The sequence below is a fragment of the Pan troglodytes genome, chromosome 21 (assembly GCF_028858775.2).
Source record: "Pan troglodytes isolate AG18354 chromosome 21, NHGRI_mPanTro3-v2.0_pri, whole genome shotgun sequence".
NCBI classification, from domain to species: domain Eukaryota; kingdom Metazoa; phylum Chordata; class Mammalia; order Primates; family Hominidae; genus Pan; species Pan troglodytes.
The window spans coordinates 60,344,665-60,361,276 of record NC_072419.2 but is presented as its reverse complement, the minus strand read 5'-3'; the positions used below and the strand labels follow the sequence as shown (position 1 = coordinate 60,361,276).

The following is a 16,612-nucleotide window of genomic DNA, read 5'->3' as shown; positions in this document are numbered from 1 at the left end:
AAATCAACATGAGCATTTATTTTTGATCCTGTTCTCATTTGATGTTCCAAATTTTGTTCTTCAATCTTCTTTTGTTATATGTTATTTCATGGTCTCATAATCTATTTTATATGTCCTTGTAAGACACTTTAAACAACATCCTTGCTTGAATTAAATAAATTGCATAGCCTGTTGAATTTCTGGCCTGCAAAGAAAAAGAATGCCCTTTCCAACATCATGGTATGTCTCCAGAGCAATAAACCACCCTCAGATTACCTGATTTCTGGTGTCCAAACCCCTTTGGGAATAAGGTTTACATGACTAGGGGTAGTTGAGTGGATGAGAAGCTATTTCCTTCCAATTAGGTGGTTAGGTGGTGGTGGAGGTGGTGTTCTGAAGTCAATGAAGGTAAAAGGCAGACAGAACTACAAAATCTCACAGAACGTGTTTTCCCTGCTCTGACCATGACCTACGGTTACTGGGGAAGGAAACTGCTTACCCAGGTCAACCCGGCAGCCTCAGTAGGTGAGGGGCACTGGGTAGAATACTTGGGGTGCCAGGGAGGCATTAATGCGAGAGGAGTCAGGTGCTCAGTTTTTATTGGAGTTGGGAGGGCAGCCCCACATCAGGAAGAGAACCTGTTTCTGCAGGACGGTCGGGGGAGAAGGGAGGACTCCACCCAGGCTTGTGTTTGCCCTGCTCTGTGTATTCAGCCAGCAGGCTCTGCACAAGGAAGCAAAGTGCAGGGAGCCAGGCTCCACCGACAGCCAGGCACTGGGCAGCACGCACTGGAGACCCAGGACCCTGTGCAGGAGCAGCTCCGGGTGACACGAGGGGACTGAAGATACTCCCACAGGGGCTCAGCAGGTAACTGCTTTCAGATCCTTTAGGCATGGCTGGAGGGTTTGCTGTTTGTGGTAGACGGTGTCATATAGAGGCCAGGGGTCAGACAGGGTCAAGTTTGATCCCAGCTCTGCCTTCTGTTCACTGTGTGGCCTTGGATGTGTGTAAGCCTCAGTTTCGCTATCTGTGAAATGGACCCAAAGATAGCACTCATCTCAAAGTTTTTAGTTTTACAAGGAGCAAATGACAATGTGGTCAGTGTTAGGCGCATAGCTACATAAATAACTCCTATTTGGTGGAACCATTGAGGGTCATTTCAAGCACAGGACTTGGGGAGAAGTCACTGCATGGAGGGATAGGCTGTGTGATTTGGGGATCCGTCAGGGCAAGAATGCCCCATAGCCGAGTGGAATCTGAGCCTTCACCTCAGGCATTGCCTAAAGAAGTGGGGAGACAAGAAAAAGGACTTGTGGAGTGCCTTTTGTGAATCTTATTTAACGCTCAAGACCACCCTGTGAGGCAGCTGCTGATTCAAATCCCGGCTGCAGGACCCCTGCTGTTTACATCTCCCTCTGAACCAGTTTCCTGCCTGGAAGAGTCATTGCGATTAGAATGCGGGTGCGCAGCAGCCACACTGCCAGATGCCAGCCCCAGCTCCACCCTGGGCTGGCTGGGTGCCCTGGAGCAGGTTCCCTCAGCCCTCTGGGCCTCAGTTTCCTCATCTGTAAAGTGAACCTAATAACAGTACTGAGATCAAAGGGCTGAGAGGACTCTACTGCCCGTAAATACCTGTGCACTTAGTAACTCTTAGCTGTGGTTCTTGTTTTCGCTGTGACTGTCGTCTCCATTTTACAACTAGGAACATGAAGCTGGGTGAAGAGGGAGCTGCATCTGGTTCCAGGTCTCATGGAAAGGATGCTGTGGAACTGGAGTCCAGTCGGGCCTGGGATGAGGGTGCAGCCAGTGAGACTCTCACCTTGGGCACGAAATTTAAGGGATGGCAAAAAACTCAGTCACGGAGATAAACGGTATGTTAACACAACATTTTTAAAAGTCAGAATTAATGGCAAGACACCCGTGATGAACAAACTATGAACATGTTACGGAAAGATAAGATCAGGAAGAGCGGTAATTTTGATTTTCACAAATTTCATGTTAAAATACTATTCATCTCCATGACTGAGCTTTTCGGTGTCCCTTACATTGTTCCCCCGGAGTCCAGGGCCTGATCCGCCTCAGCCTCCTGGGGATCCTGAGCTGATCACAGCAGCTTCAGGCCCTGGGTGTATATACTCAGGGTATGTAGAGGGTGCTTCCTCCTAAATAAAGACAACAGACGGGGCGGGGCATGCTAAAGTGGTTTCTCATTTAAGTGAGGGTGGGGGAACAAACCAATGTCCCAAATCACAGAAGATTCTTTTTTTCCAAAGAGTTCTGGAACCCAGAAGGGTTTTGTTTTTAGGAAAAAGGCATGAGCTTTGGGAAAAGCAATGGGCCCGTTAAAGCCCATGGATTCTGCTTGCTTTACCATGACAAGAGATGTGGAGGGAGAGGAATTGAAAAAGGCTTTGGGTTGGGGGCGGGGGTACCTTTGCACCATGCAGGCTCATCTATCCTGCTGGAGTATTAGATGTGACTTGATTGTCTCTGTGTCTGCAGCTTCTCTTCAAGCCAAGTGCCCTGCCCTGAAGCAGTTCAGGATTTGAGTGCCTGAGTCACGTGGACCCAGGTTCAAACCCCAGGTGTGCCTCCCCGTAGCTTTCTGACTGCTACTCTTGGGCAAGTAGGACTAGTAAAGTGCCTACCCTCATGAAGGTGACGTTCATGAGATGAGGGGATGGCATTGCTCAGCCTTGGTTTCTTTATCTGTGCAATCAGGGAATAATGGGACTCTGCAAGGGAAAAGGAGACAATGTGTGTGAAGTGCCTGGCACCAGGGTCAGGGCAAGGGTGAAGCCAGTGAGCACCTGGGGGATAAAATGCAGGGAGGCGCTCACTCTCTGCTGCCGATTCTGCACCAGAGATGGTTGCCTTCCTACATTTTGTGCCCTGCTATGCTCAGCCTGGTGCTGCCTGGCACATAGTAAGCCTCCAATTAACATTACCTGCGATTATCATGCACTTAACAATGTTTGGTGCAATAATAAGACTATGAGAGCGAGCTCTAAGATTTTTAGGATTACCATCCGTTTGTGCGAACATAATTAAGTACTCCGAAAGCAAAACATCAATCACCAAGCAGCCCTAAAACACCCAAGGTGATTTTGATCAAGGCACCCCTGCCCCTGGACCCACAAAGTCCCATACCAGGAATCAGGGCTTGGGCAGTTCAGTGAGGACTGGATTTCAGTTCCCTGTGTCCCCTTGTGCAGGAGGCAACCTGTAGCACTGTACCTGGCACTCCTGATAATAGCTGCCGTGTTCCTAGCACTGTGCGGGCACACACATGGAGCTGCAGGACTGTGGGGCAGGCAAAGCGGGGCTGTTCTTTCCTCCTGCAAGGTCTTTACTGATGTTGGGGGCAGAGGGCTGGTTCTGCTGGGTGTGCCAGCCTGGCCATGTTGGCATCACCCTCAGCTGAGCAGTGTGGAGGGCCCCTGGGTTACCTACATTCCATTGCATTGATCGAAGGTGTTGCTTGTTTACTTGGTGACTAATTCTGTCACCATTCCACCCTTCAAAACCAACCCCCCTTCCATTCAACAGTCGTCTAGCTGCCTGCTGGTGATGAAGTTTCAGAAGTGCTTTCTCCAGGCCAGCTTGCATGGGGTTTGGCGTTTGGCCTGTTTCCAGGAGCAGGGCCTATTATTAATCTGTAACTACAAGGAGGCGACATGGACCATCAATCACTGTGTAAAAGAGGAGGGATTTGAGGGCAGCTTCCAGGAGGCCAATTCACTCATGGATCAGAACACAGAACTAACTCAATTATAACAATAATAAGATAAATGAATAATATTAGCAATAACTAACGTTTACTCACCTGAGTACTGCCAAGCCCTGGCGCTAAATCCTTACAGTGATTATCAGTGACCCTTCAGTTGTTCAATCCTCACTTTATTTGATTTATTTAGTTACTTATTGAGACAGAGTCTCATTCTGTCGCTCAGGCTGGAGTGCAGCGGTGTGATCTCGGCTCACTGCAACCTCCGCTTCCTGGGTTCAAGCGATTTTCCTGCCTCAGCCTCCCAAGTAGCTGGGATTACAGGCATTGTGCCTCCACATCTGGCTAATTTTTGTATTTTTAGTAGAGACAGGGTTGCGCCATGTTGGCCAGGATGGTCTCAAACACCTGACCTCAAGTGATCCACCCACCTCAGCCTCCCAAACTGCTGGGATTACAGGCGTGAGCCACAGTGCCCGGCCTAATCCTCGCTTTAGATTGTACCATATATATTCCTTGCCTAGTTATAATTTTCTCATTGCAAGAATGAATATGCAGGAAATATTTTCTATTCCATGTTCTATTATATTACATATAAATATTTCATAAAACTATAACATCACTTATGCAGCAGAAGAGACAGTAGAAAGTATGAAAATAGAAAAGGTAAAAGTCTAAACTCTGGACTTGAGTTTGCGAGGGTTAAGTCCTCATTCTCCCACTTACTAGAAGATGATCTGTATTGGTCAGCTTGGGCTGCGGTAACCAAAACACCACAGACTAGGTGGCTTAAACAACAGTGATTTTTGTTTTCTCATGGTTCTGGAGGCTGGAAGTCCAAGATCAAGGTTCTGGCCGATGCATTTCTGGTGAGACCACTCTTTCTGGCTAGCCAACAGCTGCCTTCTTGCTGTGTCCTCACACGGTTGAGAGAGAGACAGAGAGAGCTCTTTGGTGTCTCTTTTTATAATGACACTAATTCTATCAGATCAAGGTCCACCCTTCTGATTTCATTTAGCCTTGATTCCTTAGAGGCCACATTTCCAAATGCAGTCATATTGCACGTTAGGGCTTCAACACGAATCCAACACGAATTTTGGAAGGACACATTTCAATCCATAGCATGATCTTAAGTGAGGAGCTTAAGTTCCCTGGGCTCAGGTTCTGCATCTGTAAAATGGGGACAATAAAAATACCTGCCTCGGCCGGGCCCGGTGGCTTACGCCTGTAATCCCAGCACTTTGGGAGGCCGAGGCGGGCGGATCACGAGGTCAGGAGATCGAGACCATCCTGGCTAACACGGGGAAACCCCGTCTCTACCAAAAATACAAAAAATTAGCCGGGCGTGGTGGCAGGCGCCTGTAGTCCCAGCTACTCGGGAGACTGAGGCAGGAGAATGGCGTGAACCCGGGAGACGGAGCTTGCAGTGAGCCGAAATGGCGCCACTGCACTCCGGCCTGGGCGACAGAGCCAGACTTCGCCTCAAAAAAAAAAAAAAAAAAAAATACCTGCCTCATCGGGTTCTGATAAGGAAGCTGTGAGTTAACACAGAGAAGCATTCAGAGCAATGGCTGGCATAAGGTAGGCGCTACAGAAATATTAGGTATTACTACTGCTAATGTATGGCCCATTTTATTTACTGCTTATACTAACAGCTTATCTCTATTCCTCAGCTGCTGTGCACCAGCCACCCAGTTATACAACACATGGGCCACACCCTTCTAATCTTCACAGGAGCCCCACGCAAGGAATCTATTATGGTCCTTCCCTCCACCCTTCACTTCTCAGACACGGAGCCAGGGCTTATGCATATGGCCAGCGTGAGCCAGAGGGGAGCCCAGGCAGAGGGCTTGCACTATTTCACCACCACAGACGAATTTACTCACTTGCTTTTCAGAAATGCAGATCCCTAGGTGACACCTGGCTACAAACATGAGGAGAACATCCCCAAGTCCAGGCACTAGAGCAGGGCCCCTCAATATCAGCACTAGCGACCCTCAGCAAAGCAGACAATTCTTCGCTGGGGGAAGGGGGCCGTCCTTGGCATTGCAGGGTATGTAGCAGCGTCCCCAGCCTCTACCCACCGGATACCAGTGCACGCCCCCCAAAGCTGAACCGTGACTATCAAAACTGCATGCAGGCATTTCCAAATGCCCCTTCGGGGCCAAAATCGCTCCTGACTCCAGAAACGCTGTGCTCCACTTATTGTGAGGGAGAAACAAAGAACAGCATATTTCCAAGGAGAAAACGTTTAGCAAAGCAATGTAAGTCATCGAGGAATAGGACAAGATCCAAAATATGAAATATAGATATATAGTCCTGGAAAATTGGTACCAAAATAAAATACCCTAGACATTGTAAATATGTTATATATATAGTGTGTGTGTGAGATAGATAGATAAAGTAGATAGATAGATAGATGATAGATAGATAGATAGAGAGATAGATAGATAGATAGATAGATGATAGATAGATACTCATCATAAAGTTGAAATATTGTCAGTCGAACCATCATGAGTTGAGTTTGGGACATCTATATCACTAATAGCTACTAGGTGCTCGCCCTGCCAGGCACTTTCCCATCACATTTACCCCTTCGCACGGTACCACGATGTATCAGGACATGCCACTCAACCTCTCTGTGCTCCGGCTTCTCATAAGACAACTGGGAAAATAAAAGTACCTAACTCAGAGAGTTGTTGGGAGGACCAAGAGAGGCAAATATATGCAAATCAGAACTGCTCAGCACAGAGAAAACACTCTAAATGTGTTTATTATTGCCACCATTATGAATACTGTCATTTTCCACAAGAAAGATACTTTCAGAAGGGTCAAGTGCTTTGCCCAAAGCCTCACGATCGTGGGATTTTACGGATGCCTGTCTCACTCCAGATCTCTTGTTCTCAAGAGGAGAGAGGGGAACCCCAGAGATGCAGGAGAGCGAGACTGTGGAGGGCAGCCTCCACCCACCTCCGGTGGGGCATCTGGGCTTGCTTCTGAATAACCAGCTGGAAAGCCTGCCCTGCCCGCCAGTTCTGGGGGAAGGGAAGCTGGAGGCCCAGGACAGTTCTCTTGATTTGCAAGCTGACGAAACAGTGCGTCAGCAAAGCAGTGCCCCTAGAAGGGTTGTGAGTGTATTCAGGTGCCTGGGTGATGGTGGTCTGTGGACTCCGAAGCCTGAGCTATTCCTCAGTCTGAGAATCCGTGGGTTTGGTTGTCTAGGTCAGGGTAGGCAGCAGCCAGGAGAGTTCTGACCCCAGGAGACACTCACTCACTCACCCCAGAAATATCCAAAACAGGGGCTCTCAGCCACGGAAATCACCTAGAGATCTTGAAAGTACCCCGATGCCCAGCCCCACCCCAGAGAATCTGCTGTCATCGGTTTGGCTGGGGCCTGGGCATGGGGATCTCAGAACTCTGTAGGAGGTTCTCACATGCAGCCCAGTCTGTGCATGGGCCCCCATAACACAGGCAGGAGGCGGGGAAGTGAAGGGGCTTTCTCATCTGAACCTCCACAATCAACCCCCAGTGGCAAAGTGCCAAACCCTCAAACACAAGTCTAATTTCAAAAACAACACCCCTCCACCCACCATAGCTTCGTATGTTTAATGTAAAATAAGGTCATAAAGACAAAACACTCATATAATCAGTTCATGAAAGAAAGGGCATTTTAACACCCCATTCAAACTTTTTCTTTTTCAAAAATGAAAGTTAGCTCTTTCAATTGTACGTTTATCATGAAAAACTCTATCTGATTTATTTTTCTCCTTTTTGAGAAATGGGAGAAAACTATTACAGACAAGAATTACTGTCTGAACTGCCTTGAGCCTCAGTTTTCCCATCTATTAAACGGGGATTTAAAAAAAAGTCTCCACCCAAGTCATTCTGGTTTGCCCAGGGTTTTCCAATTTTAACATAAGAGTCCTGTGTCCTAGAGCATCCTCACTCCTGGAAAAGGCTTGAAGATGGTCACCATCACACTATTTTCTATGGGTGTCTGATCATGAGAATCACTGGGGCATTTGCTAAAAATACAAATTCCAGGGCCCCAACTTGACTTTTCGGTGAGAGGATCACAGGAATCAGAAATGTTGCCGGATTCCTCGGTAGAGTCTCACTACCGGGCACCTGTGGGAGAAACTGGCTTCAAAGAGCAAGGATCATACCCGTGAGAGTCCTACTCATGCTAACTCTTGCGCAGTCCTCTTTATGTGCCAGGCCCTGTTCAGGGCACTTTGCTTATATTCACTGGTTTGACTCCATACCAGCCCCTTGAGATGGAGGCTATAATTATCCCCATTTTTACAGATGAGGAAACTGAGGCCCAGCAAGGCTCAGTGATGCTCAGGGATTCCAAACTCCAGAGCCCACATTCCTATCCTATGTGCTACACTGACGTCTACATAGAGCTTCAGCACTGGGCTGGCATACGGCAAGCTCTCCATACAAGTCATATATGGTTATCATTATTATGAGTTCCAGGACCTTTGGGGCACTGAAGAAGTTGCCATCTTCTTGCCAACTGTGAACAGAAGGCTTCATTGCAAAACATCAAAATGCTTCTTTCAGCCTTCCCGGTTGTTTGGACCTAGTCCTGTAGGCTGAATTCATTTCTGCTAATATTGACATCAGCCAATAGATGGCAGTAACCTTTTGCTTTTGTCCCACCCAGATGAATCCTGTTCTTTAAAAGGTGGATGGACAGGCAGGAGCAATTTCACGACACATGCATTATATCTGCTGGTGGAGAGTGACAATATCTGAATCCAGGTTATCACTGAAAAAGACACGCCATTAGATTTTCCTTCTTTCAGGGCCCTTCACCTTGAAGTGGCCGAGAGGCTACTTAGGGTGTGCAATGATCAGAATAATGTAACCCCAACTCTGTGGGAAGAAAAATCTTCTCTCCTACTTCTGTACACCATGCGTCTTCCAGCTCCAAGATTTTTCATAACCTCAAGCGTTGATTCAAAGTAGCTCTGTTAGGATTGAATTTACATTAAATAGTAAGAGCTTTAAAATAAAGCTTGTAATCCTACTGTTAAAATAATTTTAAAACTTGTTAAAAGCTGAATTTAGTTAGAGATACTTTGTGTGTATATATTCTCGCATGTGTATATATGAACGTATGTGTTTGCGCGTATCCTTGACTGAGACATTTAACCTGCGTGCCTCAGTTTCCACACCAGCAAAATTGAAATAATAATACCTCTGTCTTGTTGAATTGCTGCAAAGAGCAAATTAGTTTTACTGCAAATAAAGCTCCTAGAAGTTTCTCAACAGATGGTAAGCACTCACCAAATGTTGTTATTGTTATTACTCTATCATTTCTATGATTTTTTAGAGTTGTTGTCATTGTTTTTATACACAGTAGGTTCAAATCCTGGTAAACTTTCTGTAAAGAGCCAGATAGTAAATATCTTAGGCTTTGCAGGCCATAGGTCTCTGTTGCAACTACTCAGCTCTGCCATTACAGCATGAAAGCCATCATAGACAATATATAAATAAAAGGACATGACTATCTTCCAGCAAAACTTTATTTATGGATGCCAAAATTTGACTTTCATATAATTTTCGTGTGTCACATTCTATGATTCTTCTAATTTTTTTCCAACCATTTATAAATTTAAAACTCATTTTTAGCTCACTGGCCTACTAAAACAGGCAGTGAGCTGAATCCAGCCACCCCTGTTCTTTGCCAACCCTGGTCTTGAGGATTCAATATTATATTATTCATAATGTCCCATTAACAGACAGAAGCGATGATCTGATGCAAGTGTGTGAGTCACGGATTTTATAAATAGAAAATAGCACAAAACAACAAGTGTCCTACATGTTTTAACAGTGCTCAGCTTTATTATGTGGTATGATCAGAAGACATACAAAATCCCCAGATTTGGTTATGTATTAAATTCCTGCAAGAGAACACATGGTGAGATCCATGACCCTTTTTTTGGCCTCCTCAATATCCAATTGCTCAATGCGTCTACTACCAGGGAATAAAAACTCACACCAATGGCGAGAGATCCACAAGAATCCCTGGTGACTCATTGACTCCTTTCAGCCAGAAATCAAAAGTCCTAATTTTTATTCCGAGAGCCACTAGAGCAGATAAGCCAGAAGCTAGGTCTTTGGAGATGGGCTACATTGGAATTACGTGTGCAAAAGAACTTTAGGTGGCAAGACAGCAGGCCTTTGGAGTGGCTGCAAGAGTCCTTGTGTAGGGATCAGATATACTAGGAGTCAATTCCTCACTGGATGTTTGCCCTTGGTGGGTCTTGGAGGTTCCATTCCTGCTTTTTAAGGGAAGCTAGTAATATGCAGAACATTCCGGTGGTTAGGAGCACAGCCAGGCTGTGTTTGAATCTTGCTCATTAACTGGGTGACCTTTGGAAAATGATTTAACCCCCTTGAGTTTCGGCTACCTCATATGAAGAATGAAATCATGATACCTCTATCTCACAGGAGTGCTATAGGACTACATGAGACAATACAGGTGAAGCACTCCGAAATTAGAGCTTGGAATTGAGAACATGCTAAGTAATGATTTGCTATTATCATCATTATTATTATACATCATACATTATTATAACGAAGCTCTTCAGAGGTTTGGTGATGATGTGGTCATGTACCTAGGTCTGTGCCTCATATGTGAGAGATGCTATCAATCATTATTCCCTCCATTGACTAATAATAATTAAGCTCCCAGTAAATGCAAACACACTGCTAAGATTAGGAGATACAAAATTGGGTGAAGGTAGACACTGCCTTTGACGTCAGGGTGCTTACAATTTCTTGTGGAAGGGAGACATAAATTAAATATTCAACTTTGCCCTTCACCTATGGGACAATAACCACATTAACAGTCATTTCAGAACCATCCTACCCAGCAGTGCCACAAGCTGCCATCTCCCATATGATCCCATCTCACGTAATGTTATTAATTACTTTTATTCGACCAGGCGCAGTGGCTCATGCCTGTAATCCCAACACTTTGGGAGGCCAAGGCGGGTGGATCACATGAGGCCAGGCACTCGAGACCAGTCTGGCCAACATGGTGAAAACCCGTCTCTACTAAAAAAAAAAAAAAAAAAAAAAAATAGTCTGGTGTTGTGCCACGCACCTGTTATCCCAGCTACTCAGGAGGCTGAGGCAGGAGAATTGCTTAAACCCAGAAGGCGGAGGTTGCAGTGAGCCGAGATTGCACCACTGCACTCCAGCCTGGGCAACAGAGAGAGACTCCGTCTCAAAAAAAAATTACTTTTATTCATAACTTAGAACCCTATGCATTTTTGTTTAATAAGCACATATGTTTTGCTTAACATGAGCTAGACATTGTTCTAACCACGTCACAAGCATTAACTCATTGGGTCCTTATAGCAGTCTTATGAGGCACAGAGAGGCTAATTAACTCTCCCAAGGACACACAGCTACAAGGGGCAGAGAGAGGATTCATGCCCAGGCAGTCTTGCTCTAGAGTCTGTGGTCATAACCACTGTGCCATGCTGCCTTGAACTATCAGAAACGACCTCGTTTGTGGATTTATTGTTCATATGTTAACTCTCTCCCTGTGTACCATATTTCAGCTCCATGAAGTCAGAGGGCCTTGCCTGTTTAATTTACAGCTGTAACCCTAGTGCCCAGCCCAGCAACAGGTGCAGAGTTGTGCTCAATAGACACAGTCATACACTGCATAATGATACCTTAGTCAATGATGGACCACATATACTTAGTGGTCACATGACATTATAATACTATGTATTTACTGGACTTTTTCTGTTTCGATATGTTTAGGTACACAAATACTTCCCAGTGTGTCACAGTTTCCCAGAGTGTTCAATGTGGTTGCGTGCTGTGCAAGTTAGTGGCCTAGGAACGATAGGTTATACCATACAGCCTAGGAGTGTAGTAGGCTATACTATGATGTTCACACAACCATGAAATCATCTAATGATGCATTTCTCAGAACATTTTCTCGCCCTTAAGTGACACATGACCATATGTGCTAAATCAGTGAAAGCATGAATATATACCCAAGTAAGTATATAATGACAAGCCCTGCTAAATGCTATGAAAAAAAAAAAAGGCCGTAGTGTAAAAGGTTTTAATAGGGGAATTAATTTAGTTTGAGAATCAGAAAAAAAATATTATTATTTCAATTACCCTCATTCTAAAATCCTAATAGCTGTGACTTTAGCTAAAAGAGAAAAAAATGCTATCTACACTGAATACACTTTTCATGATGATAAATATTTTCCCCTAGCAATGAAATGCAACTGAAAATTATGACTGCATTTAACTTTAATTCTGTTGAATATATGAGTCCAAAATCTCCTTTCTATTCCCCAAAATAAATATAAGCAATGATATAGTTTAGTTGTGTCTCTACGTAAAATCTTATCTTGAATTGTAATCCTCATAATCCCCACGTCAAGGATGGGACCAGGTGGAGGTAATTGGATCATGGGGGCAGGTTCCTCCACGCTGTTCTCGTGATACTGAGTGAGTCTCGCGAGATCTGATGGTTTTATAAGCATCTGGCATTTCCCCAGCTCGCACTCATTCTCCTGGTGTCCTGTGAAGAGGTGTCTTCTGCCACGATTGTAAGTTTCCTGCGGTCTCCCCAGCCATGCGGAACCATGAGTCAATTCAACCTCTTTTCTTTATAAATTACCCAGTCTCGGGTATTTCTTCATAGCAGTGTGAGAACGGACTAATACAAGCAATTTGTTCTGATCTCAGCTGATGATAATACAGCCATGGGCGGCTTGTCAGGCCTCTGCACCTTAGTAGCACATGTAGTTTCGTTTGGTTTTGATTTCTTTCTCTCTTCCTCTCTTTCTCTCCATTATAGGAGCAATGGGTAACCAAATGAGTGTTCCCCAAAGAGTTGAAGACCAAGAGAATGAACCAGAAGCAGAGACTTACAAGGTAGTGTAGTAACCATTACAGGGGCATCAGCAGAAAAAAAAAAAAAAAAAGAAGAACTTCCTGTATTTGACAAGTGTGTTGACTGAAGTCCTGGCTGCTGATTGATTGTGTCTGTGTGTGCAAGACAGTGGAGCGAGGATAACCTAAAAGGTGTCAGAATCAGCATATTAAATTCGTGCTCCAGCCCTGACTTGACAAATGCCCATTTGAGCCTGGGGTCCCCTCCGTGCGACAGGTCAGAGCTTCCTGTGAGTGTGGGGTCCCCTGAGCTGAGGCACCATGGTGTGCTCTCATAATAACTGGAGTCCACTCTTGGAGTGAGTTATTTTGGTTCTCCAAGGCATGATAGAAAACTGGGGAGTTTCTAGAAACACAGCCTTTAAGTTAAGTTTAATTTTTTGTGAGACACCCTTGTATCTTCGAGGTTCTTCCTTGAGTTCTTCTGATTTTCCCCCGAAGATTTGTCTCACAATGCCACGTGCTCTGTTTCAGGACAACGCGTCTGCTCTGAACGGGGTTCCAGTGGTGGTGTCGACCCACACAGTTCAGCACTTAGAGGAAGGTCAGTGCCACTCTGGGAAGGGCATCTACCCTCTCGTGGGGAAGGGGGGTCTGCAGATGCTGTTTATGGTGAAAAAAAAAAAATGAAAGGGTCGAAGCCGCAGGCTCACTTTGAAAATACTTGGCGTTTGTTCCTTGGGCTACCATGCCCTGGTGGCTTAAGCAACAGAAATGTATTGTCTCACAGTGCTGAAGGCCAAAAGTTCAAAATAAAGTTGTCAGCAGAATTGGTTCCTTCTGTGGGTCATCAGGGAGAATGTGTTCCACGCCCCTCTCATTGGCTTGTAGATGGCCATCTCCTCCCTGCATCTTCATGTCATCTTCCCTCTATGCATGTCTAAATTTCCCCTTCATCATATGGAAGCAGTCATGTTGGATTAGGGCCCACCCTAATAACCTCATCTTAACTTGATCATCTGCAAAGATCCTGTTTCCAAATAAGGTCACATTCACAGGGGGTTAGGACTTCAGCATCTTTGGGGGCAATATGATTCAGCCATAACAACAGATCTCTTCTGAGTGTGTGTGACAGCTGGAGGAGACTGAGGAGTTACAGCAGATAAGATAAAAGCAATAGAGTGAAAACATGAAGCTTGGCAGACCTAGGTTGCAATCTCTGCCCTGCAGATTACTGGCTGTGTGACCTGGAACAAGGCATCTGCTTTTCTCAGCCTCAGTTTTCTCATCTGTAAAATGGGGATAAAAGTACCTACCTCACAGAATTGCTATCAGGATTAAAGGAGATTGTTTATTAAACATTTAACATAGTCTCCAGCGATATTTCATATATTCCTTTTCCCCAAATGTGCACAGCCTCTGCCATTATCAGCACTTAGGAATTCCTCAGAAACTGATAAATTATAAAAGACAACAGAATTGTGTCCACATGAGGGCAGTGTTAAAACTGAGGCATATACTTACCTATTTGACTTTATCCTGGAGTATGAGACTGTATATTCAATGCTTCCAGGGTGGTCAGGCTCTACTATGTGGCGGATACATATAAATTATATAAGAAGAGGTAGTATAGCCCAGTAGTTGAGGGTAAGAATTCTGCAATCAGATTGCTAGCTTTGCCACGTACTAGCTGTGTGACCTTGAGCAAGTTACATAACCTCTCTGAACCTCTGGCTCCTCATCTGTACAGTGGGAATAATGACAGTACTTATAGCATAAGCATCTGATATAATGAAAGCACATATTACAGTGCCTGACAGATAATAAGTGCTCCTATCATTATCATATTATGGTTATGGTTGTTTTCTTTCACATGTAAGATTCTGGGCTTCAGTTTCCTTTCCTGAGTAATGAAGGAGGTATATTATAGCATTGGTTCCAAAGCTTTTAGAATTTCCTAGGGAATGTATTAAAAATTCCATGCCCTAGTCTCATCCCATAGCTGCTATTCAGAATACCCTAAAGTTGGGGATTGAGAACCTGAACTATTGGGGGCTCTGTAGAAGGTTCTTTTAAAAAAAATCATAGCTTTAGGGTACAAGTGGTTTTTGGTTACATGGATGTGATTATATAGTGGCAAAGTCTGGGCTTTTAATGTACCTGTCACCTGAGTAGTATACATTGTACCCAATAAGTAACTTTCACCCTCATTCCACTCCCACCCTCCCTTCTTTGGAGTCTCCAATATCCATTATGCTACCCTACGCCCCTGTATACACATGGCTTAGCTCCCACTTTCAAGTGAGAACATGCAGTATTTGGTTTCTGTCCTTAAGTTGCTTCACTTAGGATAATGGCCTCCAGTTCCATCCAAGTTGCTGCAAAAGACATTATTTTATTATTTTTATGGTTGAGTAGTATTCCATGGTGTGTGTGTGTGTGTGTGTATGTGTATATATATATTCAACACATCCACCACCATACGTAGCTACTTTTTTGTTTTTGTTGTAGGGTGTGGTGAGGACCCTTACAATCTACTCTTAGCAAATTTCAAGTAAGCAAAACAGTATTATTAACTTATATTTACCATGCAACTTATTCATCTTATGAGTGAAAGTATGTACCCTTTGATCAAAATTTTCCCTGGACCTTAGCCCCTGATAATCACCATTTTACTCTCTGCTTCTATGAATTCAACTTTATTAGATTCCACATAAAAGTGAGATCATATAGTATTTGTCTTTCTGTGTCTAGCTTATTTCACTTATCCTAAAGTCTTCCAGGTTCATCCATGTTGTTGCAAATGCCAATATTTCCTTCTTTTGTATGATTAACTATTCTGTTGTGTGTGTGTATTTACACACATGTATATGTATATGTGTGTGTCCATATATATATTTCCTTTTTCCATTCATGCACTGATGGACACATAGGTCATTCCCATATCTTGGCTATTGTGAATAATGCTGTAATGAACTTGGGGCCACAGCTACCACTTTGAGACCCTTCTTGCATTTTTTTGGATATATACCCAGAAGTGGATTGCTGAATCATATGGTAGTTGATATGGTTTCGCTCTGTGTCCCCACCCAAATCTCATTTTTAATTGTACTCCCATAATTCCCATGTGTTGTGGGAGGGACCCAATGGGAGATAATTTGAATCATGGGGGCAGTTTCCCCCATACTGATTTCATGGTAGTGAATAAGTCTCATGAGATCTGATGGTTTTATCAGGGGTTTCCACTTTTGCATCTTCCTCATTTTCTCTTGCCACCACCATGTAAGAAGTGCCTTTTACCTCCCGCCATGATTCTGAGGCCTCCACAGCCATGTGGATCTGTAAGTCCAGTTCAACCTCTTTTTCTTCCTAGTCTTGGATATGTCTTTATCAGCAGTGTGAAAAACAGACTAATATAGTAGTTTTATTTTTTAACTTTCTTAGGAACTTCCATACTATTTCCCATAATAACTATGCCAGTTTACATTCTCATTTTGTCCCAATTTTTAATCGGGTTGTTTGTTTTCAATTATCCTCTTATGTTTAATATGGAGTGCAAGGGCAAGGAATGAATAGGGAAAAATCGTTAGGATTGAGAAAGCCTCTTCTCTACCCTTCTCTCCATCCTCCGTCTCACTTTCTCTTTTCTTTCCTCTCTCACCTGTAATATATTTATGTTTTTTATATATGTATGCATGTGTGTTAACACATATGAGATATACATACGCATAGGTATATCTCATATATATCTCATATATGTGTACATCTCACATACATATATGCATATATCTCACATACATGTATGCACATATTTGAGATATACATATATATGCATATTTCATATATATGTATGTATATTACAAAGATGTTCCCAAAAGGAGGGAAATAGGTTTCTCTTGAAACGTAGGACAACAGTCTGAGACAGCAGTTGCCGTGTGAACACCTGCACATGACGAGGGAAAAGAAACACATTTCCGAGTCATTGGTTATTTGTACCTCGCCCTCACACCTGGCCGT

At 44.0% G+C, this 16,612-nt stretch overlaps 1 protein-coding gene across 7 annotated transcripts in view; it reads left to right on the top strand.

Moving 5' to 3' along the window:
* Positions 1-684: 684 nt before the first annotated feature.
* BCAS1 (brain enriched myelin associated protein 1) overlaps positions 685-16,612 on the top strand; it is a 127,165-nt gene continuing 111,237 nt past the window's right edge. For 6 of the 7 annotated variants that reach the window (XM_054674843.2, XM_054674841.2, XM_054674839.2 and 3 more), the window contains exons 1-3: positions 12,207-12,309; positions 12,561-12,637; positions 13,130-13,199. In XM_054674843.2, the coding sequence (XP_054530818.1) occupies positions 12,566-12,637; positions 13,130-13,199 (142 nt within the window). In that variant the 5' untranslated portion in view covers positions 12,207-12,309; positions 12,561-12,565. Of the gene's footprint in view, positions 847-12,206; positions 12,310-12,560; positions 12,638-13,129; positions 13,200-16,612 lie in introns of those variants that run through there. The other variant, XM_009437431.4, reaches the window with a different exon arrangement.